Below are 26,199 nucleotides of genomic sequence, written 5' to 3'. Positions count from 1 at the left end.
TATATATATATCCCATACACATTGAATTCAAACTATAGCAGCTTTTGAAAAAGAAGTATTAAATTATATGGGTAATTTCACATACCTTCTAAATGTTTGAATGTCATATTGTTTTCTCCTATGATATGACCCCTAAAGGGAACCCTCTTGTTTTACAATACTTACCACAGCTAGTCTTTTTTTTTTTTTTTTTGTCGTCTCATTACATTTATATAACAATATGGAACTGTCTGTGTGTGTGACAGAAGCAGCTCTTTTGACCTCCTGGAACCTTGCTTCTTGCATCATCCCACAGTCCAACTGTGTCTTGGTAACTTGGCCTGAAATCCTTCCCCGCTCTGGTTGATGAGAGTTTGCCTTCAGTCATTTGAGTCATGGGTTTTGGGGTCAGCCTTCCTGTCTTCCCTGCCTATTGAGCTCTTTTTACTGAGGCAAGTTAGCCTCTCTGGCTCAGCTTCCTGATCTGTAAGAGGACCTGTCTCTGAAGTGCTGTGAAGGCCGATGAGTTAATAGGCAAAACCATAGAATAGTCTTGCACGTAGTAAGTGATCAGTCAAGGTTAGCTAATAATATCAGTTTTAACTTTCTGTGACTTGGGTGAAATTTTACAAAGCAGATTCATTTTGCATTCAGCAGTTCATACATGTTTTATGACACTCGTACAATCCCCTCAGTGTGACAGGTCTCCTCCCACTTCCCCCCTGTGGTCACTCTTTTCCTGTGTCTTCTTTACCGTACATTCCTGTCTCCCTGCACACATGCTCCCCTTCTGATCGCCCACGGTTGCTTGTGCTAAGTGCATCTCCCTGGTACAGGTGTTCAGCTCATAGACCTGTCTATTGTTTGGCTGAGAGTTAAGCCACAGGAGTAAGATCAATTCCAGGCCCATTAGCTAATATTATTAATGTTGCAGTCCTATCACAGAACCAGCTGCAGCTCCTGTATCGTTTGCTACTCTGCATTCTGTTAGGAGACCTTTTTAGCTCCTGTTGAATTGGGCGTAATTCAAGTTGACCTCATGCAGAGTGAGATTGGACCATTGTGATCCAAAAGGTTTCCTTGGTCTGATTTTGTGCAAGGAGATCACCCTGCCTTTCCTCCTAGTCTTAGTCTGGAAGCTCCACTGAAATCCATTCAATATAGTGAACCCAGTGCCGTCGAGGTGATTCTGACCCATGGCGACCCCCAGAAGTAGATCGCCCCATCTTCTTTGCACGGAGTAGTTGGTAGGTTTGAATTGGCAACCTTCTGGTTAGCAGTCAAATGCCTTGGGCACTGTGCCATCATAGCAACCTGCAAACTTCCACTGAACCACATACTGAGGTACTTAGACTTAGGGAATTCCCAGGCACACTTAATGGATCATTAAAACAAATAGGAGTCCCGCCCTCCGGTAATTTACCTACATGTCTATACAACCACAACTTAATAAATTGTGAATGCAGTTCATTTTCACACAGTTAGCAAAAATAAATAAATGACCAAACCCTTTGCCATCTAGTTTCTTGACTCATGGTGACCCTATGATTGGCACAAATGGGCTGTGCTCATCCGCTAAACTAAAGGTTGGCTGTTCAAACCCACCCAGCAGCACCAAGGAAGAGGGGCCTGGTGGTCTGCTTTTGTAAAGAAAACCCCATGGGGCAGTCCTACTCTGTTAACATGTAGGGGTCACCATGAGTCACATGGTTAGTCAAAAAAAAAAAGTTGCCCTCCAGTCGGTTCTGCCTCACAGTGGCATCATAGGACAGAGTAGAACCGCCTCATAGACTTTCCAAGGCTGTAATCGTTAGGAGTTTCAAACCACCAACTTTTCATTTAGTAGCCAAGAGCTTAACTACTATGCCACCTGGGCACCTTACACATTGGCAGGGGCTAGTAAACTCCAAAGACGCCTGGATGGCACAGTGGTTAAAGAGCTTGGCTGTTAAACTGAAACTCAGGGTTCCAACACACCACCTACTCGGTGAGAGAAAGATGTGGCAGTCGGTTTCCATAAATATTACAGCCTTAGAAATTTTGTGGGGCGGTTCTACTCTGTCCAATAGGAATAGACTCCGCAGCAATGGGTTTGGTTTTGGGGACTAAATTCCAAGTGTTCAGGTTGCTTTTCCAGGCCAGGCCAGGGGGAGGCAGTGCAAGGCAATGGAAAAGGCTCAGTTAGGCTCTGACAACCTGGAGTCATTAATGGGCCGACTGACCTTGGGTAGCAACTGCGTTTCAATTTCCTGTTCTGTAAAATGAGTGAGCAGGACCCCAAACCAACCTAAGGCACTGAGAAGTCTTCTGCTAGAACCCTCAGTTAACGACCTGGTGAATGTGTGGAAATCCACAGATGATAGACTCTCTCTGGAGGGAAACTCAAACTGTGGAAGAAAAGGGAGAGGAGACGTCGCTGAATATTCTTTTGAAGCTTGCAAATAAAAAAATAAATCGAGAAATGAACTGATTTCTCATTTATCAAATGAAAAAAAAAAAAGGCATGATCACTAGGTAGGCCTTCTTGTGGGGATTAAGGAGGGGCATCAAACTGGTGACCCCCTTGAGTCCTGGCCCTGTTTTCCCCTTCCTAGGCCACTCAATGCTACCACGCTTACGCACCCAAGATGTACTCCCAAGTGGCTGTGTCCGTCTTAACTATGGGCAAGAGGTGCTGCAAGTCCCTTCATGGAACTGTAAGAGAAGTGCAGTGCAGTGAATTACTTGGTGTGGCTTTTCTACCCATAGTCTTTGTAACTCCCACCAGATTACTGGATGGGACCATACAGATAAGGTATGTAAAACTCTAATGTGAGGATAGGAGCTCTGGTAGCTTAGTGCCTAAGGCATCTGACTGCTAACCAGAAGGAAGGTTGGGCAATCTACTTCCATAGTGATGTTGTTGTTGTTGTTATGTGCCATCGAGTCAACCCGACTCATAGCGACCCCTCCTTGGGTTTCCGAAGCAGTATCACTACGGAAGTAGGATTGCCCAACCTTCCTTCCGAGGAGTGGCTGGTGGGTTTGAACCGCCAGCTGTCTGGTTAGCAGGCAAGTGCCTTAGCCACTATGCTACCAGAGCTCCATAGTGATACTGCCTTGGAAACCCAATGGGGGAGGGGTTTGCTGTGACTCAGATCCAACTTCACAGCAGCGCTTTTGGCTTTTTTTTTTTTTGGAATGTGAGGATTGGTTAGTTTTGCTATGCTGCTGGCCTTGAAATGAACCTTCCCAGAGGCAGAAAGGGAGATTTCACTGCCTCTTTAAGAGAGAAGAGTTGGAGGTGGAGTGGAGTGCATCCTTGGACCCAGGATCCCTGCACTGGACCTCCTTGGGTGGCAGCGATGCCTCAGCAGAGACGTCTGGCTGAGAGACGGTGGCAGTGGAACCAAGAGGCATGAGACAGAGCGGCAGGCTTACTGGCTCATGGAGCAAGAAAGCTGAGTGCCTTTGGGCAGGAAGTTTGCTTGCAGAGGGGTGCACCTAGGTGCAAAGCTGAAAGAGCTTTGTAACATTTGCCCGAGCAGGGCAGAGGCCAGGCCAAAAGGCCAAGGGCCAGAGAGGTGTGCCTGAGGGCATGGCAGAGGGGAGGCTGTCCTGATAGAAGAATTGTATCCTGAGAGCATTCCTGAACCTGAATTGCAGCCTGTTGCTTCTCTAATAAACCCTATAATCATGAGTATTGTCTGTGAGTTCTGTGTGTCCATTGCAATGAATTATCTGACCCAGTACGGAAGTAGTGAGTGCCATGGGAGGGACAGTTGGTGTCAGAGTTGTTAAAAAGGCTGGAGGGTGGCCACTTGTCTGGCCTCATAGGAATAAGCCTTGGGCTGTTGATGGTGACTCTGTCTCCTTCTTGTGGAGTTACAGGAGGTCAGAAGAGGCCATCTTCACACCATTTTTGGAAGAACAAAACCAAGTCACCAAAACTAGATTGACATTAAGTTGTTAAAGGAAAAACCCAAACCTGTTGCTGTGGAGTCCATGCTGACTCATAGCGACCCTGTAGGGCTGAGTAGAACAGCCCTATGGGGCTTTCCAAGGCTGTCAGCTGCTCACCTGAAGGTCTGTGGTTAGAACCTACCAGCGGCTTGGAGGGAGAAAAGACCTGGTGACCTGCTCCTGTAAAAGATTAAAAGAAAACCCAAACAAACTCACTACCATTGAGCTGATTCCAACTCATAGTGACTCCCTTTGGGTTTCCAAGGCAGTAAATCTACAGAAGTGGATTGCCCAGTCTTCCTTCCGAGGAGTGGCTCGTGGGTTTGAATTGCTAACCTTCTGGTTAGCAATCAAATGTCTTAGGCACTATGCCACTAGAGCTCCTTCTGTAAAAGATGACAGCTTTCAAAATGCTATGGTGCAGTTCTACTCTGTCATATAGTGTCACTACGAGTTGGAATCCACATGACGGCACACAACAACAACGATCATCTTCACAGAAGCTGACTACCACATCTTTTTCCCACAGAGCAGCTGATGGGTTTGAACCATGGACACTCCGTTTACCAGTTCACCGCCTAACCACTGTGCCACTAGGGTTCCTCAAGGTATTAAATACTGTCCTCTAAAATGAGATGAAAAATGATCAAGGAAAGGATGGCACTGGGAGGAAAACAAGAGTTGAAGACAACAGAGGTAAATCTTGATTCATACACAATCCTGCAATAATAGTAATAACAATAATCAATGATCTACGAGTGGATATATAGGACATGCAAGCTGTAAAGGTGTGGAAAGGAGAATAAGACTATACATGTGCATATATATAGGTTTGGCAGAGGGTATTTCTACACATGTATTTACATGTGCTGCAAACATATCCATGAATATAGTAGAGCATACAGAGGGCAAAGTTACGAAGACTTCTTAGCCATAACCAAACACCCTGAGGGAGTGAGTTGCTGGGCCTGGGGACTCAGGACCATAGTCTTGGGGGACATCAAAGGTCAACTGGCACAAAATAGTCCACAAAGACAATGTTTTACATCCTACTTTGGTGAGTAGTGACTGAGGTCTTAAAAGCTTGCAAATGGTCATCCAAGGTGCAACTATTGCACCTTGGATTCTCCCAGTCTGGAGCAAAGAAGAGTGAAGAAGACCAAAGATACATGGAAACAATTAGTCCAAAGTGTATTAGAGCTTAAATTCTAAGCCCTTGGTTTGTGGAAGGCTGCATTCTACAGTGAGAGACCTGACTCCAATTTGGGTCTTGACAAAAGTTCAGGTGCCATTTGCGTTCTTTCTGATCATTAAACCAGTGCTGGGCTATGGTTAGGCAAGTCTGGGGCAACTCTAGAGAGGCAGGTTGCTCTCAGGAAGACTGTGGTTGAAAACAGATTATGCTGACACAAAGAACTAGGGAACTTGCCTGGATGTGCGTGTCTGTAATGATTTATTTGAAATAGCCATGTTATCTATGTTAAGTTAAAGGCTGTGGTCCTGGTATTGTCTTGTAGCCACCTTGTACCATACCCTGATCACCATGTAGCCAAGTGGTCAAGCCCCAGAACCAATCCGGTTACCCCTTTTTACTGCAATTGTGTACGCAACACAATCACGGTCCTTCCCTCCTACCCCTCCCACATCTGTAGTCCTACCTGTGATGGTGAGGAATTGACCTACTACCAACCGTGATCTTGTGATAATTTCCTTTGTTCTCTACCATGACTGTGAATCAGTCATGTACAGTTTGGCCTCTGTACTGTGTACATGCTGATGGTTTCCCTCATCCTAGATGATTGCCTTTGTTTTGGTCTTTGTCCTGTTGAAGGCTTAATAAAAGGGTCTCTGTAGAACATGTTTGAATCTGTTTTTTTTTTTTTTTCCCTAGCACAAAAGGACTAATGGACCACATGAACCTCAGCCTCCAAGACCCTGAGACCAGAAGAAAGGGATCATACTAGCAGGTCCTCAGTAGAGAGGGAGAAAAATGTGGAACAAAACTCAAAATGATAGGGGGAAAAAAAACACCACCAGGCTAACCGGTCTGATAGAGACTGGTGGGACCCCTGAGACTATGGCCCTTCGTCACAACTTCAGACCTAGAACTGAAGTCATTCCCATAGCTGAATTTTCAGTCAAACAACAGGCAGGTCTACAATGTGAGCAATAACTCTAGGAAGGTAGACACTCCTTAGAACAATCAACCATTAGAGATCAAAAGGGCAGCGTTTGCCCAAGGACAGAGTTCAGAGGGCAGGAAGGGTTAGGAGAAAAGAAGAATGGAATGGAGAAACACAGGGAGGAAGTGGGAGGAGTGATGTTACATTGAGGGGATCGAAATCAATGACAAGAAATGAAATGTGTCTGAAGTGCTGAATGGAAAAGTGATAGACTCTGTAAACTTTCACCCAAATTACAATAAAAAGTTGAAAAATAAATAAAATGGAATGAAGGTAGAGCACCTTCATTTTCTAAGGCACCTTCATTTTTTTCTTACCCTGGGACCACTGAGTGTGTGGGCCAGCCTTTTTCTGCCATCCTAGAATGAACCCACCCGAAGCTACTTTCCATCACTGAGGCTCAGAGGTCTAGTCCCTGGTGTCCTTTCCTGGAGGACGGGAGCCCATGGCACCAGCCTCAAACTTTACCCCACTCCCCAGAGAAATACCTGGGATATGGGGCCAGGCAGGGGTGGGCCCTGAGCTTCTCAGATGTGACTAGGTACATGTCCTTGGAGGAGCCAAGTGCCTTTGGGCAGGAGTAGGTGGAGTAGGGTGCCTCTGGGCACTTACTGGCAGAGCTAAAAGAGCTTTGTACCACTTGCCAGAGTAGGGCAGAGGTTGGGTGACCAAGAGGCCTGAGGACCACAGAGCACAGCTGTGGGCACATCTGAGAAGAAGCTATCCTGACCCAAGAACTGTATCCTGAGTCATCTCTGATCCTGAATTCTAACCTGTAACTTCCCTAACAAACCCCATAATCATGAGTATTGTCTGTGTGGCCATCGCAATGAATTATAGAACCCAACAGAGAAGTAGAGTGTTGTGGGAGGGACGGTTAGTGTCAGAATTGGTGGAGGTGGGTGTATCTGACTATGTGGTGTATGACTTCTGCCTCATAGGAATCAGCTTTGGGCTGTTGCTCTTACTTCTCTTTTCTTCTTGTGAAGTTAGAGGAGGTCAGATGCTGCCCCCACACCATTCTTACACTGCTGCTCTGGGAAGTGACCCTTTGCCTGCAGCTGTGGTGCAGTGAATACCTCTTGTGCCACCTACTGACCCACACAAGCAGGTGATCCTACCCTTACCCCACTGTCCAAAAAACGTGTTGCTATCTAATCAAGTTGATCCTGACTCATAGTGACCTGACCCAATCGAGTTGATCTTGACTCATAGTGATCCTACAGGACCAAGGAGAAATGCCCCCATAGGGTTTCTAAGCCTGTAAATCTTTATGGAAGCAAACTTTCCCCATCTTTCTCCTGCATATCCACTGGTGGATTTGAACTGGTGACCATTCAGTTAGCAACCAAGTGCTTAACCACTGCACCACCATGGCTCCCTGTCCCCACTTTAGGAAGCCAGTAATAAGTGGGAGTCTGACACTGGATCGACCAGTCTGGGACTGTGGGCTAGGGTGTGAGCTCTGCCCTGGGTTCTTCTCCAGGAGGGTTCGGACATCACCTGCAGGCTTCCAGAACCACCCAGAGCTCTTCTAGGCTTGTGGATGATGGGCTCCATGGTGGGAGGTGAGTGTGGACACTGACAGATGACAAAATGCCATTCCTTTCGGTGGATTTTTTCAGTCATCTCTGTTTCTCAGGGGTCTGAAGGGCTGGGAGAGCTTGGGCTGGGGTCCAGACCCCCTAGACAACTGTGCAGCCTCATGCTTTTCCAGACCACTTTCCAACAACATTTCTCCTGGACCAGACTGACCCTTCCCAAGCCTCCTGCCCCCATCGACCCTTCTGCTGTGATTAACTCTTTCACTGCCCAGCTGCTCTGGCTGTGGGGAGTATCATCCACCAGATGCAAGGGGTGAGACTGAAGGCTTAGGAAGGCCTTTGAAAAGAGGCAGGCAGGCAGAAAAAGCTCCAGGCTAGACCTCAGACATGCTGAAGGTGTGAAGTTCTGTCCCGTGTGTGAAATGCTCTGTTTGACTTACAACAAATGTTTTCCTAGGGTAGGGTATTTACGAAGGTGTGTAGGGATGGTCGATGAATGTGTTGACAGAATGGTGAATGAAAGAGAGGGAGGTTTGGGGGTAGAAATGATGGGGAGAGTTGGTTGCTTCAATGTCAGAGTGGCTCTTGTGGCCCAGACCTAAGATGACAACGGGAAGGAAAAGGTCCTCACAGTAGTTACATTGGGTGTGGACTCTGTGCTATGAAATGCTTTCCTGGAACTGAGAGCAGTGCCACCTTGGCTCTGGAGGCCTTTTCTCTTTGGAGCCTTGGTTCTACCTCCCTCACCTCAGCTTTCTCGTGCCAAGACCCACAGCCTGTCCCACAGGAGGTGGAGCTTATGAGGATGAAAGGATGTGAACAGGCTGTGATTTTGTATGATTTTCTCTTTACCTTGATGGGTTGGTGTGGTGAATTGCTTGATGTGGCCCTTCTAGCCATTGTCCTCCATTCTGTGATGTATTGTAAATCCTATTATCCACGCCTGTTTGGGGTGGTGTACTAGTTAAGGTCAGGTGTCAACTTGGCTGGGCAGCTGGTAGTAGTCATTCCCTATAATGACTGGCAAGCGGCTCTGTGGTGGGATTTGCCTTTAGCTGCTGATTGTTAAAGCCATCCACTTTAGGTTGTTGCTGTTGGAGCAGCACAGGTGGAATGTATCTTGAGTCCTGCCTTGCTGGAGGGTATAATTCAAATCACCACCCTTCGCTTCCTTGAGGGTATACCTAAAATCTCCTGGGAAGGTTTGCCCTCCTCTTGCTCCGGTTCTGTGCCTTGGCTCGTCCTTATCTCACCCCTGGATTTGGGACAGCAGCTGTCATCTGATTTGCTGATAGAGGTTCATCAAACCCTGAGAATTGGGAGGATCCTCTAGACCCACTCACGGACCTGGGACTCGTCAGCCTGCCAGCGTTCACTTCTATGTGAGACGATCCCTTGAGCGTCTGTAAGTTCTGTGAGGCGTTACAGCGAAATACAGAACCCTAAGATGGGGGAAATTATTGGGAGGAGGAGGAGTTAATGTCTGAAATGATGGAGTGGCATGGTAGTTTGGACATTTGTTGTTGTTGTTGTTGTTATGTGCCCTCGAGTCGGACCCGACTTATGGCGGCCCCCCCTTGGGTTTCCAAGGCAGTATCACTACAGAAGTAGATTGCCCCATCTTCCTTCCGCAAGTGGCTAGTGGGCTTGAACTGCCAGCCTTCTGGTTAGCAGTCAAGTGCCTTAGGCACTATGCATCTTTAACCTTTGCCTCATAGGGACTGGCCTTGTGCTGATCTTTCTGAGAGAGAATGTTCAAGCAGTTGGAGAGGGAATTTGTTTCTGCCTCTTCAGTTGCCCCTACAGGGTATCTGGAATTGGCAGGTGCCTGGAGGTATGATGTGAAGTAAACAGGTTTCTCTGTCTTGAAGAAACTCATCCTGCTGCCTGCATTCCCTCCATTCTGACTTCCTTTATTTGGGATGGTGATAGCCACACTTTGTTCTTAGTGTCCGATAAGGACAAGGCACCGTAGGGGATAACAGAAGAACCAATCAGACCAGTCTCTGCCCTTAAGGCGTTCATCCTAATGGCAGGATCAGGTGTTCATGTCAGAGGGGAACAGTGGTGTGGCAGCTTAGGGGAGGGAAAGGTCACATCCAGCGTGCGGTGACCTGTAAGGCTTCATGGAAGATGAATCTGAATTGGTTTGCGTCATTGGGTAGGAATCAGATGTATCCACGAAACAGGCAAATCATTTCAGAAGGAACTGTAGGAACAAAGACAGGAAGTGGGGGAAAGTTGGTTAAAGCTTCAAGGAAGCTTGGGACAGGATGTGGGACTCTGGAAAGGACAGCAAAGCTAAAATCACAAAGTGCTTAGATAGATGAGGGCCAGGTGGTGGAAGCTGTCGTGGTGTTGCAGAGAGGGACGGGAGCAGAGCTGCTAGTCAGAGGGAAGCACTCCTCTTTGTACTCTTGGGACTTAAAATCTGACTCCTCTGATAGCCAATCCTCACCCACAAATTCAAGAAACAATGAGGTATTGAGGTATACGATGGGCCAGGTTGTCAAGGAGTTCATTTTATTTGGATCCATAAACAACACCCATGGAAGCAAAAACCAAAACCAAACTCACTGCCATTGAGTCGATTTCAACTCATTGCGACCCCCTTTGGGTTTTAGAGACAGAAAATCTTTACAGAAGTAGATTACCCAGTCTTCCTTCCGTGAAGCAACAGTCAAGAAACCAATGAAGTATTGCACTGGGCAAAATCTGCTGCAAAAGACCTCTTTAAAGTTTTCAGAAGCAAAGATGTCACCTTGAGGATTAAGATGCATCTGATCCAAGCCATGGTACTTTTCAGTCGCCTCACATACATGTGAAAACTGGACAATGAATAAGGAAGACCAAAGAACTGATGCCTTTGATTTATGGTGTGGGTGAAGAATATCACATATACCATGGGCTGCTGGAAGAACAAACAAATCTGTCTTGGAAGTACAACCGGAATGTTCCTTGGAAGTGAGGATGGTGAGACTATCTCAAGTACTTTGGACAATCCCTTGACTGGCAGAGGGTCATTGAAAAAGATGAAGACCCTCAATGAAATGGTTTGACCCAGTGGCTGGCTGCAACAATGGAATGAAACATAGCAACGATTGTGAGGATAGGTCAGGAGCAGGCAGTGTTTTGACCTGTTGTACATAGGGTCCCTATGAGTTGGAACCAACTTGACAGCACCTAACAACAACAAGCGTCAAGCACTGGGGCCACACAAGGGGCTTGGACAGGCCCTGTCCTCTAAGGACCTGAGTCTGGGAAGGAGACAGATCCACTAACAAATATTGTAAGATATGGGTTGGTGCCTGTGGATGAAGGATTCAGTCAAAACAGGAGTCAGAGTGACAGCTCCCGAGGTGGAGAAGGCAGCAGCCAGAAACTGAAGAACGTTTTCTGCCAAGCTAAGCAGACTGAACTTTACTCCAAAAGCCAAGCCAGGAAAGTTGTTTTACACAGGGGAGAAATAAACTCAATTTTGTGCAGGATGGATCACAGAGGGAAAGATAGGTGACATATCAGAGAGAAGGCAACTCCTGGACTTGGTGGGAAAGAAGCGGCAAGGTGGGGAAGAAAGGGATGGGTCTGAGTCTTGCTGAGTCGGAGGGGCTTGTTGGACACCCATGCAGGGGCAGGGAAGCAATCAGGTGGATCTGTGCCAGGCCTGAGTTGGGGTGAATAGATATGCGGGAGGCCTCCTCTCATTACTGACCTGCAGAGCATATGCAAAAAACCAAACCCACTGCGGTCCAGTCCATTCAGACTCATAGCGACCCCTGTTAGGCTTCCCAGACAGTAAATCTTTACGGAAGTAAAGCCCACTCTTCCTTCCACAGAGTTGGTGTGTTTGAACCACCAATCTTCTGGTTACCAGTCAGATGCCTTAGGCACTGTACCACTAGAGCTCCTTGCAGAGCATATGAGGGGAGGGTAAACTTGTGAGAAACAGGGTCCTCCTGACCTTGTTCAGACTGTATCTTTCTCCTCTAGATGCCCCCACGACCTCTTGAAATAAAAGTTCCAGAACTTCAGCCTCGACCAAGCTTCAAATTGAGAAGGTTCTCTTTTATCTATTTCTTTTTCTGTCCTTCATTTTGTGAAAAGATCGCTGTCATCCAGTTTTTGAAGTAGTGAGGAAAGAATGAAGTCCAATGAAAAACGGCTCAAAAACCAAAAAACCAAATTCACTGCCATCGAGTGGATTCCGACTCATAGCGACCCCCATTGAGCATCTGAAGCGGTAAATCTTTTCGAAAGTAGATCGCCCCATCAGCCTTCCGCGGAGCAGCTGGCGGCTTTGAACCGCCAACCTTCTGGTTAGCAGTCAAATGCTTTCGAAACTGCTCAGTAACGGAAAAGCAACGTCCGAATTCACGAAGGCACGACGGGCCACTCAAGACCCGAGGGTCTTTATTCGTTTATCCTCCGCTTTGAGCTCCTTTGTTTCCTCCCAGCCTGGGGAGGTGCCTCGGCCAGGGCTGGGGCCGAAACTCTCGAGCCCCCGCCCCCCCATCTCCTCCCAGCGCTGCGAGCTGCGCACTCTTTGAACCCAAGCGCCCCGACCTGGCCACATAGGAGCTCCGCTTGTTTTCAGGTCTGACCAGTAGATATGCATCTACGCTCGCGCGCTTGAAGGCACCGTGGCCATTTTGACTGAGGGCCAGAAAACAAAGCGACCTGGGGTCACCGGCGTGGCGTCATCGGCGGGCGCGATTGCATAGAACCAAAGTTCCTAAGGCCGCAGGGTCGCCATTTTTTATGAAGGCATCTTCTGACTCTCGATGCCCCTTCAGCCATTAAATCTTAGTTTTTATGTATTCCTGTGGCTGCTCCAGAGCCTGGTTCCCAGTCTCTCGCGGCGTTAATTAGCGCACCCCGATCATTGGGTCTAGGCTGGGCAGGCGCTTCTTGAGCTTGCACGGCTCCGCAGACTGAAGCCCGGTGAGGGGAGGTGACTGCGCCGTCACCGGGACTGGTGGTTCCCATGGTGCCGCCTCAGGCCCCGCTCCCTGCTCGGGAACTACACGGGGCTGGTCCCAAGTGGAGGAGACTCGAACCTGTGAGCTTCGCGGACGTGGCCGTGTACTTCTCTCCCGAGGAGTGGGCGTGCCTGCGGCCGGCGCAGAGGGGCCTGTACCGGGACGTGATGCGGGAGACCTACGGCCACCTGGGAGCGCTCGGTGAGGCCCCACCTACTCGCCTCGCCCCCCATCCCCCGTCCACCCCCTCGTCTCTAGGTTTTACACGTGAACCGTGAGGCGTTAGGGCTGGGAAGTCAGGACTGTGTGGGACGGCCTCCCTCAGCCTGGGCTTTGCGTTCTTCTCCCCCAGGCTTCCGAGGCACCAAGCCAGCCCTCATCTCCTGGGTGGAGGAAGAGGCCGAACTGTGGGGTCCGGCTGCCCAGGACCCGGAGGCGGGAAGGTGTCTGACAGCTGCAGATACAGGTAAGGTGTTGGGTACTCAGTCCTTCCTGTGGGGCTTCCTCGATACCCTCTGCTTCTCCTTGCATTGCTTTCCCAGCTGGCTCCGCTGTGGCTTTGGGCTTCAGCCTGGAAAGGGGCTGTTTGAGATTCAGTTCTTACCGGAGTGCCAAACCCGAGCGTTTCTGCCTTTCCACTCTGGGAGCTAATGCTTGCCTCTAAGCTCCTCTCTGTAGTTGGTCCCTAAACTCTGGAGGTTTTATGTCCACATCATCCCTTCTGCCGTTTCTCTATAGTCTAGCTACCCTGCCAAAAAAAAAAAAAAAAAACACCTCTCATTGCCATCAGTTCTGACTAATTGATCCACAGAGTTTCCAAGGTCATTGCAGAAGCAGGCTGCCTCACCGTTCTCTCTTCGAGCAGCTGGTGGGTTTGAACCAGCGACCTTTTGGTTAGCAGCCATATGCCTTCACCACCACACCATGAGAGCCCCTTAGCGTCTCTGCCGCCTCCTGTGCTGTAGCTGGCTTCTCTTTGTTGTGTTTCTCAGCAGCCTCCTTTCTCTTGATGTGCAGCATTCTCTTCCTCCAGGTCATTCTTTTCATCCCTTGCAGTTGCCAGCCCCACTGAACTTGCCAGTACCAGCCATGTTCATGCTTTTCTTCCTGCTGCCTGGAATGCCCTGAAGTTCCCTCGTGATCCGGCTTAGATGTCGTTGTCTTCTCCTTCCTTCCAGTTCTCCCCATCCCTGAAGCCAAATATGCTATTCCTTCCTTCCCCTCCTCTTTCTGCCCCAGCAGCTGAGGAGAAAGTGTCACCCCTAGCTCCCCTGCCTACGCCAAGCTGAGTTCCACAGGTGGCTGTGGGTCCGGTTGGTGGCTGTTAGCTATAAGGCTTCTCTGTCACCATGTGTGTTTGTGGGGGGGATTCAAGGATGAGCCAGGGTCTGAATTCTACCCTTATCTTCCAGCGGATTCCAGAAACGAGGAGAAAGGACAAAGGAAAGCGACTGAGGCACTGGAAAAGATCGTTTTTATGGCTTCTCGGCCTCCAGAGCTGAAGGCTCTTGAACCCCCTCCAGCTGGACTCTGTTACGGTTTGGAACAGCCGTCCAGGGCACCTCGCCGAGGCCGTCCCCCACTCTGGGCCCATCCCCCTGTCCCACGAGCAGATCAGCGTCATGGCTGTTACATGTGTGGAAAGAGTTTTGCCTGGCGCTCCACCCTGGTAGAGCACCTCTACACCCACACGGGAGAAAAGCCCTTCCGTTGCCCAGACTGTGGCAAGGGCTTCAGCCAGGCTTCCTCCCTGAGTAAGCATCGGGCCATCCACCGTGGGGAGCGACCCCACCGCTGTCCTGACTGTGGCCGGGCCTTTACCCAGCGCTCTGCCCTCACCACCCACCTACGAGTCCACACAGGCGAGAAGCCCTACCGCTGTACTGACTGCAGCCGCTGCTTTAGCCAAAGCTCTGCCCTCTACCAGCACCAGCGGGTCCACAGTGGTGAGACCCCCTTCCCTTGTCCAGACTGTGGCCGTGCCTTCGCCCACGCCTCAGACCTTCGGCGCCATGTGCGCACCCACACAGGTGAAAAGCCTTATGCGTGTCCAGACTGTGGGCGTTGCTTCCGGCAGAGCTCTGAGATGGCGGCCCACCGGCGTACCCACAGTGGCGAGCGACCCTACCCCTGTCCCCAGTGTGGCAGGTGCTTCAGCCAGAAGTCAGCCATGGCCAAGCACCAGTGGGTCCATCGACCTGGTGCTGGGGGGCACAAGAGCTGCCAGCGTGTCACTGGGTTGCCTGTGCTCCTGGCTTCTGGCCAAGGGGACCTGGACCCCCCTGTAGGCTTCCAGTACTACCCAGAGATATTCCAGGAGTGTGGGTGATGGTCTCAAAGGTGGCAAGCCAGAGGGTGAAGATCTAGACATCGCCTGAGGGCCAAGCTAAGCCATGGGGCCTGAGTAGCAGCTTCCAAGGAGGACACAGAATTCCTGGAAAGAGCTGGACTTGGGTGATGAGGACTGAGACTAAGGCCAAGCCCTCACCAGCTTGATCTGGTGACACTCTGCTCCCTACTGCCCCAGACTCTAGAATCCCCATGTGCTGAATTAGCCTCCTTTGCTGAGGTAAGAACCACAACTAGGTCTCCACTGTGGGGAAGAAGAGGGTATTTCTCAACTCAGACACATTAAGAGGATTCAGGTACAGGGGAGCCTTATTTTACCCACTGTCTTTTTACTTTGTTGCCAGAGTTAAAAACTGATTGATGGCGCATGTACTGAATTGACCTTCAGCTGCCTTTTTCTTGGCCCAGATGGCATTTAAAAATGTTATAAATTCGTGATTGAAAGTTGGAACATTTCACGAAAACCTAGGTTTCTGGCTGCTCTTGAAAAATGTAAAGACTTGGCAAGTCGACCTAAACTTTCACAAAACCACAACTGGCAGGAGTGAGTAGCAGCTTTTGACAGAACGCATGCTCTCTAGTTCCCCATGACCTCGTCGCCCTCTTAGAGGGAGGGACACCTTGCTCAGAGAGGACAGCCCAGTCAGGACTGACTCTTGTGCCTCCAGACCAACTGCTGTTTCTGTCACACCACAGCCCCACTCTCATCCTGTTTTTGAAGGGAAAGGTCCTTAGAGTTCACTCACTCCAGTCCTCCTTGGGCCTTCCTGGGAAAGCCCCATAGCTCAAGCCTTCTTAGCTAGACAGCTAGGGGGGCCTCATCCCATGTTTTAATTGAAAGAGATCTTTAGCTTCCTCCTTTTGAAGTTGGGATCACTGAGACCAGGGAAGGCCAAGAAACCTATTGAGGGTTCCTAGTTCATTGCTGCTTGACCACACAACTCCTTGTGTTCTTCTAAGTGCCTAAGGCCCACTTCCTGTGATGAAACCAGGCACTGACCTGAACTAACCGTTTCATTGTCAGCATAGACTAGGTACAAGATGAGTCTGACAGAACAGCTAAGGCAAGGGAGAAGCCAGCCCACGATGAGTGTTCCAGGGTGAAAGCAAAGCTCAGCTGTCACCCTCTAGGTACTCACCATCATGAACAGTGGGGGACCAGGCCGGGAACGGGTGATTAGATCTATAGCTAGAGGGGACAGTATTCCCCAGCTCTGCAGTCTCTCCCTTATCACCTCATGACTGGGTTATCTGCCTGCCACTAATTCCTTTGTGGCCAGCCCAGGCTTGTGTAGGTGATAAAAAACCAGCCAGCCATAGGCAGGCCTTGTCCTGTCTCTGCTCAGGCTGACCCTTCACCTCAGAGAAGTAGCAGGAGCTTCTGTCCTTTGCTGGCATGTGTACACTTGCCCTATTCACCCAACTAAGCCCTGGGTCTGGCCTGTCTTGGGGAGTTAAAAAAAAAAAAAAAAGGGTTAGTTGTAAACTAGTAGCGTCAGTCCTTTAACTTTAGGAGGGTGCATGGGAATTGGCATCAGCACAAGGCTGATTGATCTCTGTGAGGCTGAGGTCAGACATCCTTTTCCGCTCCACCCTTTCTATCATTCTGATACCAGCCATCTTCCCCAGGGCCCTCTGCTTCTCTGCTGGGTTTGATAATGTGTTGCAGTGGCCACACAGAACTCACTGACCGTACTCACGATTATGTGCTTTAATAGGGAAGTAACAGGCTAAAACTCAGGATCAGGATCAGTTTGGAATGGGATCAACTCAGGAGACAGGATACAGTTCATCAGTCAGGACAGCTTCTAACCAAGCGCTTTCAGTGCCTCAGACATGCTAGCTGGCAGGCTGTGTGTGCTTGGGTGTCTGCCACTAGTCCCTGCTAGAGCCTGGCTTCTGCCACAGGGCACGTGCTCAGAAAAGTGCTACAGCCCCTGGCTCTGCAGGCAAGTGCTTGGAAGCGCCCTACTCTGCCAGCAAGCCGCCTGCCCAGAGGTGCTCAATTCTTGCTCCATGGGCCAGGAAGCTCACCACAGCCATCTTGGACTTGTCTGGTTCTTGTTGCTGGTACCATCTCATGCCTTCGCATGCCAGCTTATACTATCTCATACCATCTCCAGTCCTGACAACTGTGTCTCCTGGGTCCCGGAGGTTCTCAGAACCAGGCACCTAGGGTCTTAAGGCCACACTTTGCTTCAGGCTCTTCTTGATGGTAGTGAGGCCCCCTCCAACCTCTGTGGTATAGTCCTTTTAAGCGTAGCAAGATGGCACAACTGACCAGCCCCCTAGGCAGGCCACAGTCACCTAATTTGTTTAGTGATCTACCTATCCCTGCAAGAGTTTTACATACCCTGTTTGCATAGTAAACTGTCCAATCCCTCTGTGAGATTGTAGCCTGAGAAATCATCTTGGCAGAATTACAAACCCAGGGCCAGAAAGGTCATAAATCAGGAGAAACCCATTGTACTGCATTAGTCAATCTGAAGAAACTTTTAAAGAGAGAGGTAGAAAATTTGAGGAAAAGACACTGTTAAGTAAGTAATGAGCTGCTTAGTTAGAGTTTAACGATCAACTCTGACCCCACCAAGGCCTCCCTTACCCTCAGCTTCTCTGGAGAAGGCTGTTCCATATGCCACTTGGTCACAAAGGGGACATGAGGTTTGGAGAGGCATCTTGGCAGTGCCTCAGTGCCAGCTCCCCCCCCCCCCTCTTCCCTAGCCCTCACCTCTCCTGGGTAAGGCCCAGCTTGCAACACAAGTTCTCAGCCCAGAATCAAAGCCAGATCTGGGCCCCACCTTCAGCTTGCCAATTAAAGGTGTCACAAATTACTACTTTGAGTGCTTTGAAGTTTGCAAGGCTTGCTCAGGGCCCAGAAACCAGACTTAACTCCTCAGCCTTCTGCCCTCATGACCCAACTTTTTGTCATCCTATCCATTTTTGAGTATCATGGAGCCCTAAGCCTCATTCTTAGCTCCTTTCTTGGACTGGAAGACTCCCTGACCTCTCTGCTGCCACGGTCTTTGAGGCTGAGGCCTAGAAGTGTTTTAGGAAGAGGGCTCTTGTAGGGCTTCATCAGTGTTAGGACCAGGTTGGGAGAAGGCCTCTCTGCACCAGGCAACACTATCTGCATGACCATCTAGAGTAAGAAGTGAAGGCCATGACCACATGGCCCATCCCTAACTTATCCAAGCCAGTAAAGGAAAAAAGATAGTTCTGTTCATTTGACCTCCAAGGACCCCTATTAAAAAAAAAAAAAAATTCACTGCCATCGAGTCAATTCTGACTCATCACAACGCCCATTGAATTTTCAAGGCTGTAAATCTTTAGGGAAGCAGACTGTCCCATCTTCCTTCCACAGAGCAGCTGGTGGAATTGAACCACTGACCTTTTGATTTGCAGTCAAATGCCTTAACCACCATACCACCAGAGCCCCTTAAGGACCCTTATAATCCCTTGGAATGTTTTGTGTATGTGTGTCTTTCTAGAAATAATAAAAAAAACCTCAATGCCATCAAGTTGATTCAACTCCTAGCAACACCTCCTTGGGTTCCTGAGGCAGTATCTCTATAGAAGTAGACTGCCCAGTCTTCTTTCCGAGGAGTGGCTGGTGGGTTTGAACCTCCAGCCTTCCAGTTAGCAGTCAAATGCGTTAGGCACTGTGCCACCAGAGTTCCCTTCTAGAAATAGGGTGTGCAAAGAAGTTAAAGCTGCTCTAGCCCAGTACATTTCAAAGTAAGGTCCCCGTCAGAATCACATGGGGTACCTTTTATGAACATAGCACCATGGGTCCTGCCCCTAGTTGTGGAACTAGAATCTCTAGGTGAGGAATCTAATGCCTGCTAAAGTTGTAGAACCACTGCTCTGAACAAAAAGTTATTTTCTAGCTGCTCTGAGTTTACTAAGAGTTGGTCCCAGGGCCTGTTCCAAAGGCATCAAGCCTGGGGAGCCATTCACAAAGACCCTCATTTTCTGTGCTGTGGCTGGCCTCTTCCTGTGTACCTCCAATCATGTTGGATATAATGGGCCTGAAGAGGGCTGGCCCTTTGCATGCAGGAAGGGAGCGTTTCATGCAGAAGCCCCTCACACTGAGACCCTTTGTGAAGTTTTCCCCTAGTGTGGGGCCTGCCGTGTTGGCAGGACCGTAAGCCCTGACTGAATGGCTGCTGGGCTCTGCCTTAGTGGTGCTGCATACCAGGGGATGATGCTGTGAGCAAAGTTTTTGCCCAACTGAGGACACACACGGGGTTCCTGCTCACCATGGACTGAGTGGTAGAACAAGGCTCAGTGGACTTTCGAGTTTTCCTGCTTTCAGTGAGCTGGTGCTGGGTCAAACTGGAAGCTCCATCAGAGGCTTCCCTGTGCTTGGAGCCTCTCGGTGCTGGGGGCTTGTGGCAGCCTGAGGCTGTCTGCCTCTCGAAGGCCTGTGGCACAGACACTGCTGCTGGAGGAGGCTGGAGGTCAGCCACCCTTCTCCCACACTAGGCACCAGAAACCAAACCAAACTCACTGCTGTCAAGTCGATTTGACTCATAATGACCCCTCCTTGGGTTTCCGAGGTGATGTCTTTATAGAAGTAGATTGCCCAATCTTCCTTCTGAGGAGTGGCTGGTGGGTATGAACTGCCAGCCTTCTGGTTTGCAGTCAAATGCCTTAGGCAGTACACCACCAGAACTTTCACCCTAGGCACTCACACTGGGACCAACTCCTAGACTGAATTTCCACATGGTGGGAATGCTGGTGCCAGAACAACTTGACACTCTGGGCCCAAATTTTGCTACACTTGGGACTTGTGGCCCCTGGTGTGAAGTGTACAGACAGTTAACCATGTCAGAGCTGTAGCTGGAGGCCCTGCCACATGCTTTGTAAGATGTGGCTGCTCTCCAGTGGAAATCTCTGGTGTGAAGTGTCTCCTTCAGAAAACACTTGTCACCTGTGCGAGTGCACGAGGCTGACTGGGGAGTGCTCCAGGCCAAGCTCCTCCCCGTCAGTGCACCAGCTAGCAAGTGCCCTACCTGTTTGGGTTTTCTAGTGTTTGCGTCCTTCTTCGCAAAGGTTTTAGGACAAACTCCACAGACATTAGGATGGGAGAGAGGTATAGAGTTGGAAACGATTCCTCTGGAGGGAGATAGATGCCCCAGCTTCATTTGTGCAAAAATCTGCTTGTATTTAAAAGATCACTATTGAGATCTCTAATCTCCAGCCTTTTACCACCTGGATTCTCCAAACTCTTGTTCTGACCTCTTCTTGGAGAATGGAAGGTGCCAGTCATCTTTCCTCCCAACGAGTCACCTTCCTTTGTTTGTGCAGGGAGTTGTTAGTTGCCTTCATGTTGATTCCATCTAAGTAGACACCAAGAATGCACACAGTCCATGGCTCCTGCATTGCTCATGGGAGAATTTAGCTCCTTAAGTGTCAAGAACCCTACTAAACTTGTCTCAGCAGGAAGGGTACAAAAAGTTCAAGTCCTAATTCTATTTTCTTTCCAAGGTCACTTCCTTCTGGATTCCAAGTTTCATCTGGGGCAGTGTTTCTTAGGTTCTCATCTTCTCCAAGTCTCCATTTAAGTCAGACAGGACTGGGGTATTCTAAGCTGTCTTAAAGGCTAGATTTGTCCTCTCTGGCCATATCTCCTCCTGAACGAACTCTTCTGTACCACCCTTACCTGGGAAGAATCCCTATAGGATTTCCACCTCCTTGTGAGAAAATGCAAGAGGCATAGTAAATAAGGTGTTTGGTTGCTAACCAGAAAGTCATTGGTTCAAACCCACCAGCTGCTCCACAAAGGCAGGGGGAGCAATCTACTTCTGTGAAGATTTACAGCCTTGGAATCCCAGTGGGGGTCGCTATGAGTCGGAATCTACTGGATGGCCGTGAGCTGAGTTTTGTCAGACACTGCAGGAACCCGAAACTAAGGCTCCTGGAGACTGCGTTGAACTCAGGTTTTGGGGAACATGGAGGTGGGAAGGCAGAGTATTAGAGAAGAAATCGGCCTCCTCTCTGTGGCAGGATGCCTGGGCTGTCCCTCCAGTACCTGGAACCTGTGTGAAGTGAAGGAGGAGAACGCGGAGTGGAGGGAGTCTGCTTTAAAAAGTTACAACTAAATGGAGGGTAAATGGGGGCGGGAAAAGCGCTGAAAGTGCAGAGACACCACGCACCTTGCTCCCGCTCACCCCCGCAGGCGCTCCTGGCATACCCGAAAGGTGGAACAGTCCTCGTGCTCCCTCAGCCAATCAGAAAAGCGCCTTGCCTGCGCTACGACCGTTAACGCCTCGCATCCCGTGGAGTGGGAGGGGGGTGGTGAGAGCACGAGCTCTATCGGCCAATCGCTGAGTTCATTGGGCGGTAGGGGTGGTGCCTCTGGAAGCCGGAGGCGGAGCTGTCTCCTTGGCAACGATCCCAGCACTCCTGGAGGGGGGGAAGGGACGGGTTCGGAGGAGCAAGGAAGGGCGGGGGTCCGAAGGAGTGGGAGTGGGCGCGCCGGGGGTGGGGGTAGAGTATGAGGAAAGGGTCCCAGGCCCAAGGGCCTCTAAGGGACCGAGGGAGGTCGGCCCAGGTTCCCGGGGCACGGCCGGAGCTGACCCCGAGGCCCGGGTAGGGAGAGGAGCTAGAGGCCGCCCCCGCTGGCGCCGGGAAGCGTCGCTCCTTCTCGCTGACCTTGGTATCGCTTGTCGCCTCGCCCTTGGCCACACGCACTGACGGACGCAGGGTCTGGGAGAGAGACAGACAGGTTCCTGGACTGATGGAGACCTAGGACATAGGTGCACAAATTGCCCTAGCCCTTCCTGCTGGCCTCGGGGCGCCGTGTCTGCCCTCGACCCAACGCCGGGGCCATCCAGCCCAGGGTTAATGCCAACGAGTTTCCACCTCCAGCCGCTCCTAGAGAGGCCGCGGTGCTAGCCAGCGGGGGGAATTGGCCGTGGACGGACACTTCCTGTGCGGGGGGAGGGGGTCGGACAGCCGCAGTCCAGCCCCGGCTGGGGGGCCAGACGGCAGGGGTCCCGGGCGGGGAACGGTGTCCGGGGGCGGCAGGGCAGTTGTGAAGTCCCTCATCCCCGAGGCCACGACGCGTGGGGTCCGTGAGGGCCACAGGCCAAGCCGGGACCTTGTCGGGGGGGGCGGGGCCGCGGGGAGGGAGGGGCCCGGCGGGCGGGAGAGGCCCAGGGTCAAGACGTCCGGCCTCGGGGGCCTGGGCTGGGCAGCCGGGTCCCCTGGGAGGCGCTGAGCGGGCGGGCGGCGAGGGCTTGGCGCTCAGGGCACTGAGGCCGGGTCGCAGGATCGTCCTCCTTCGCCGCCGTTGCCACCGCACTGGAAGCCAGCGGGGATGGAGCGGGAGGCGTCGCCGTGGGGCCTCGAGCCACGGGATGTGCACAGTCCTGAGGAAACAGGGAGCCTCGAAGGGTCCCTCAGAGGTGAGGGAGAGATTGCCCTTTAGAGGAGTGTGCCTGGGAGTGGGAGAGGGGCCAGTGGTTCGTGGGAGGGGAGGAGAGCCGAGGGTTTGAACTCTGAACTTGGATGGGCTGGGGGCTGGCTGGCTTGGGGTCTGCTCAGGGGATGAGGGTGGGAGTTTCAGCACCTTCCCAAGGGCAAGCGACTCTGCTTGGGGAAGAGGAAGAGTTGTGTGGCAATGGTACCAAATGACCTAGGTCCCACACAATCTGGGCTTTCTGTAATTCTCTGATCCTGCAGGCAACATAAGTGACAATAAGGAAGAAGAAGTTTCTCAGCAAGAAGGCCCTGGAGACTATGAGGTTGAAGAGATACCTTTTGGACTTGAACCCCAAAGCCCAGAGTTTGAACCCCAAAGCCCCAGATTTGAGCCTGAAAGCCCTGGTTTTGAGTCCGGAAGCCCTAGGTTTGTGCCCCCAAGCCCTGAGTTTGCACCCAGAAGTCCTGAATCAGATTCTCAGAGCCCTGAGTTTGAGCCCCAGAGCCCCAGGTATGAACCCCAAAGCCCTGGGTATGACCCCAAGAGCCCCGGGTATGAACCCAAGAGTCCCGGATATGAACCCCAGAGCCCTGGATATGAATCCCAGAGTACAGAGTATGAACCCCAGAACCCTGAGTTCAAAACTCAAAGTTCCAAACTTGACACTCAAAGTTCCAAATTCCAGGAAGGTGCAGAGATGCTTCTGAACCCCGAAGAAAAGAATTCCCTGAGCATCCCCTTGGGAGTCCACCCCCTGGACTCCTTCTCCCAGGGGTTTGGGGAGCAGCCCACAGGGGGCCTGCCGCTAGGGCCACCTTTTGAGATGCCCACAGGCACCCTGCTGTCTACACCTCAGTTTGAGATGCTCCAGAATCCCCTGGGCCTGACGGGGGCCCTCCGGGGCCCAGGCCGGCGGGGTGGTCGGGCCAGGGCTGGACAGGGCCCTCGGCCTAACATCTGTGGCATCTGTGGGAAGAGCTTTGGGCGGGGCTCCACCCTGATCCAGCACCAGCGCATCCACACCGGTGAGAAGCCGTATAAGTGTGAGGTCTGCAGCAAGGCCTTTTCTCAGAGCTCTGACCTCATCAAACACCAGCGCACGCACACCGGTGAGCGGCCCTACAAGTGTCCGCGTTGTGGCAAGGCCTTCGCTGACAGCTCTTACCTGCTTCGCCACCAGCGCACCCACTCGGGCCAGAAGCCCTACAAGTGCCCCCACTGTGGCAAGGCCTTTGGCGACAGCTCCTACCTCCTGCGACACCAGCGCACCCACAGCCATGAGAGGCCCTATAGCTGCCCTGAGTGTGGCAAGTGCTATAGCCAGAACTCCTCCCTACGCAGCCACCAGAGAGTGCACACTGGCCAGAGGCCCTTCAGCTGTGGTATCTGTGGCAAGAGCTTCTCACAGCGCTCGGCACTTATCCCTCACGCCCGCAGCCATGCCCGTGAGAAGCCCTTCAAGTGCCCTGAGTGCGGCAAGCGCTTTGGCCAGAGCTCGGTGCTGGCCATCCACGCCCGCACCCACCTGCCGGGCCGCACTTACAGCTGCCCCGACTGCGGCAAGACCTTCAACCGCTCCTCCACGCTGATTCAGCACCAGCGCTCCCACACAGGCGAGCGGCCCTACAGGTGCGCCGTGTGCGGCAAGGGCTTCTGCCGCTCTTCCACGCTGCTACAGCATCACCGCGTGCACAGTGGTGAGCGGCCCTACAAGTGTGATGACTGTGGAAAGGCCTTCTCACAGAGCTCCGACCTCATCCGCCACCAGCGGACCCATGCAGCTGGCCGGCGCTGACCAGGGACCCAGCCGGGGGTGAGGGAGGTGTGGGTAGAAGAGAGGGAGCCAGAGAAACGTTTAGAGCAGTGGAAAAGCTGGAGAGGATGGCATTGAAGATTCTAGGATAAGAGGGAGCCGGGGTGGAGGAAGTTACATGCCCTGGAGACTTATGGGAAATGGGCTATGAAGAGGGGTTGGAGGGAGGCCAAACAGGCAGCAAGAGGCTTTGGAAGAGATCCAGGAAGGTCAGCAGGGAGCTGGCCTCAGCAGCCGCATGGCCCTTGGTGGGTGCCTGGCTTGGCAAAGTGTTAGGAGGGGGTGGGGGGAGGGAGAGGTTGGATTACTTAATTAGAGTCGGGTAGATTAGGTTGGTAGCTGCTGACACCCACCCTGAGTCAGGAAGTGGGTAAGAGGGTAGGTGGGGTGGGGAGTGGGGCCTGGGCCCCCGAGTTAACACCCAGCCTCCCTTGTCTTCCTCAGGCTTTGGGGCCCCTGAATTTGAGTTCAATAAAAATCTTCATGTGGTAAAAGAAGTTTTAAGTTTGTTCTTAAAATGTGTACATGGGCAGAGGGACACCTGAGGTCATCACTAAGAACAATTCAAGCACCCCAGGGCCTTGTTTGGCAGCCTGGGGTTCAGTGTTACACTAGAATCTTATAACCTTCCCATTTACACAGTGGAAATCTGAGCCTCAGGGGGCATGATTTGCCCATATCTGCCCAAGTTCATGTTGCACTCTGAGTAGGGCACACACGTGGAAGGGGAGGCCAGTGTACAAGTGTGAGAAAGTCCTCAGTTTACAGGGATCTCCCTTATTATCCTCAAGCAGAGGGTCTGCCCTTGGGCCAGAAAATCTCATTTTCCTGTCCAGAGACAGAGCCCATTTTCCATCCACTCACTCTCCCAGCACCCACATGCCCAGCCCTGCTCCCTTGTCACTGGAACCTTTGACTCGAGGCTCGGAGACCTGAGCCATGAACGATGTCTAGCTTCAACCCCACCCATGGGGAGTAAATATTTGGGTTTGAGGCTTGAACAACCACTTCTGCCTCTTAACAATCTCCCACCGGGACGAGAGTGACCTGAACCCTTTGGCTGGCCTTGATTTGCCACAGTTCTGCCTCCTTGTTGGGATCCCTGTACTTAATGGAGGAAATCTGGTGGTACAATGGTTTACGTTCTCAGCTAGTAACCAAAAGGTCGGTGGTGCTAACCTACTAGCCTCTTTGCAGAAGGATGATGAGGCAGTCTGCTTCTGTAAAGACTGGCAGCCTTAGAAACCCTATGGAGCAGTTCTACTCTGACCTATAGGGTCAGTATGAGTCGGAATCAACAGCAATGGATTTTGTTTTGTTTTCAGTTCTTATTGGTGAGACTTCTTCAACCCCACCTTTCTCCTGAGTTCCTCTCCCATTCAAGCCTGGCCCCTCCACACACACAGTCCCTCAGGAAGGAACAGGGAGTTGAGGCCATAAAGGAATCAGAGGGATTCTGAAGTATGGCCTGTTGTGACCTTAGCTGAGGAGGACAGGATTCCCTGGGGAATCACCTGGCTGCCTGGCGCATCCTGAGATGAACGCCTACCAAGGGCCTGACGACAGCCCTGAAAAATGTATTCATTTTATTTCACACAGGAGGAAGCAGGCTCACAGAGCCAGGTGATTCGTTCAGTCACTCAGTGGCTGAGAGGCAGAAGTTCCATGCAAACATCTGCCTGGCTCTGCTTCCCCTGCGTCGGCTTGGCCACGCCAGCCATGTATGGGCTCTACACGGTCTCTCAGACTTCTGGATCCTAAGGTCACCCCCACCCCATACTCACCCTCAGGGCCGTATAACTTGTAAAGATCAAATCTCCTCGCTAAGCACCTTTCAACCCTGCCCCTCATTGGTCTGCAAGCTCTGGAAAGAGTCTTGTTGTTGTTATGTGCCATTCAGACCTGACTCATAGCGACCCCTCCTTGGGTTTCCGAGGCGGTATCACTATGGAAGTAGATTGCCCAACCTTCCTTCCGAGGA

The 26,199-nt window shown here is 51.3% G+C and overlaps 2 protein-coding genes across 2 annotated transcripts; both read left to right on the top strand.

Moving 5' to 3' along the window:
- The first annotated feature begins 12,632 nt into the window (after positions 1-12,632).
- On the top strand, positions 12,633-14,956 carry ZNF764 (zinc finger protein 764). The gene is made up of 3 exons (XM_007950240.1): positions 12,633-12,828; positions 12,980-13,093; positions 14,040-14,956. Exons 1-3 carry the CDS (start codon positions 12,633-12,635, stop codon positions 14,954-14,956), a joined length of 1,227 nt encoding a protein of 408 aa, XP_007948431.1.
- A 7,344-nt stretch (positions 14,957-22,300) lies between these two features.
- On the top strand, positions 22,301-24,200 carry ZNF768 (zinc finger protein 768). Its single transcript, XM_007950239.1, has 2 exons — positions 22,301-22,388; positions 22,666-24,200. Exons 1-2 carry the CDS (start codon positions 22,301-22,303, stop codon positions 24,198-24,200), a joined length of 1,623 nt encoding a protein of 540 aa, XP_007948430.1.
- The last annotated feature ends 1,999 nt before the right edge of the window (positions 24,201-26,199 follow it).

Source organism: Orycteropus afer, unplaced genomic scaffold (assembly GCF_000298275.1).
Source record: "Orycteropus afer afer isolate SDZICR_OR568_19922 unplaced genomic scaffold, OryAfe1.0 scaffold00266, whole genome shotgun sequence".
Taxonomy (NCBI): domain Eukaryota; kingdom Metazoa; phylum Chordata; class Mammalia; order Tubulidentata; family Orycteropodidae; genus Orycteropus; species Orycteropus afer.
This window is presented reverse-complemented; position numbering and strand designations above follow the sequence as displayed.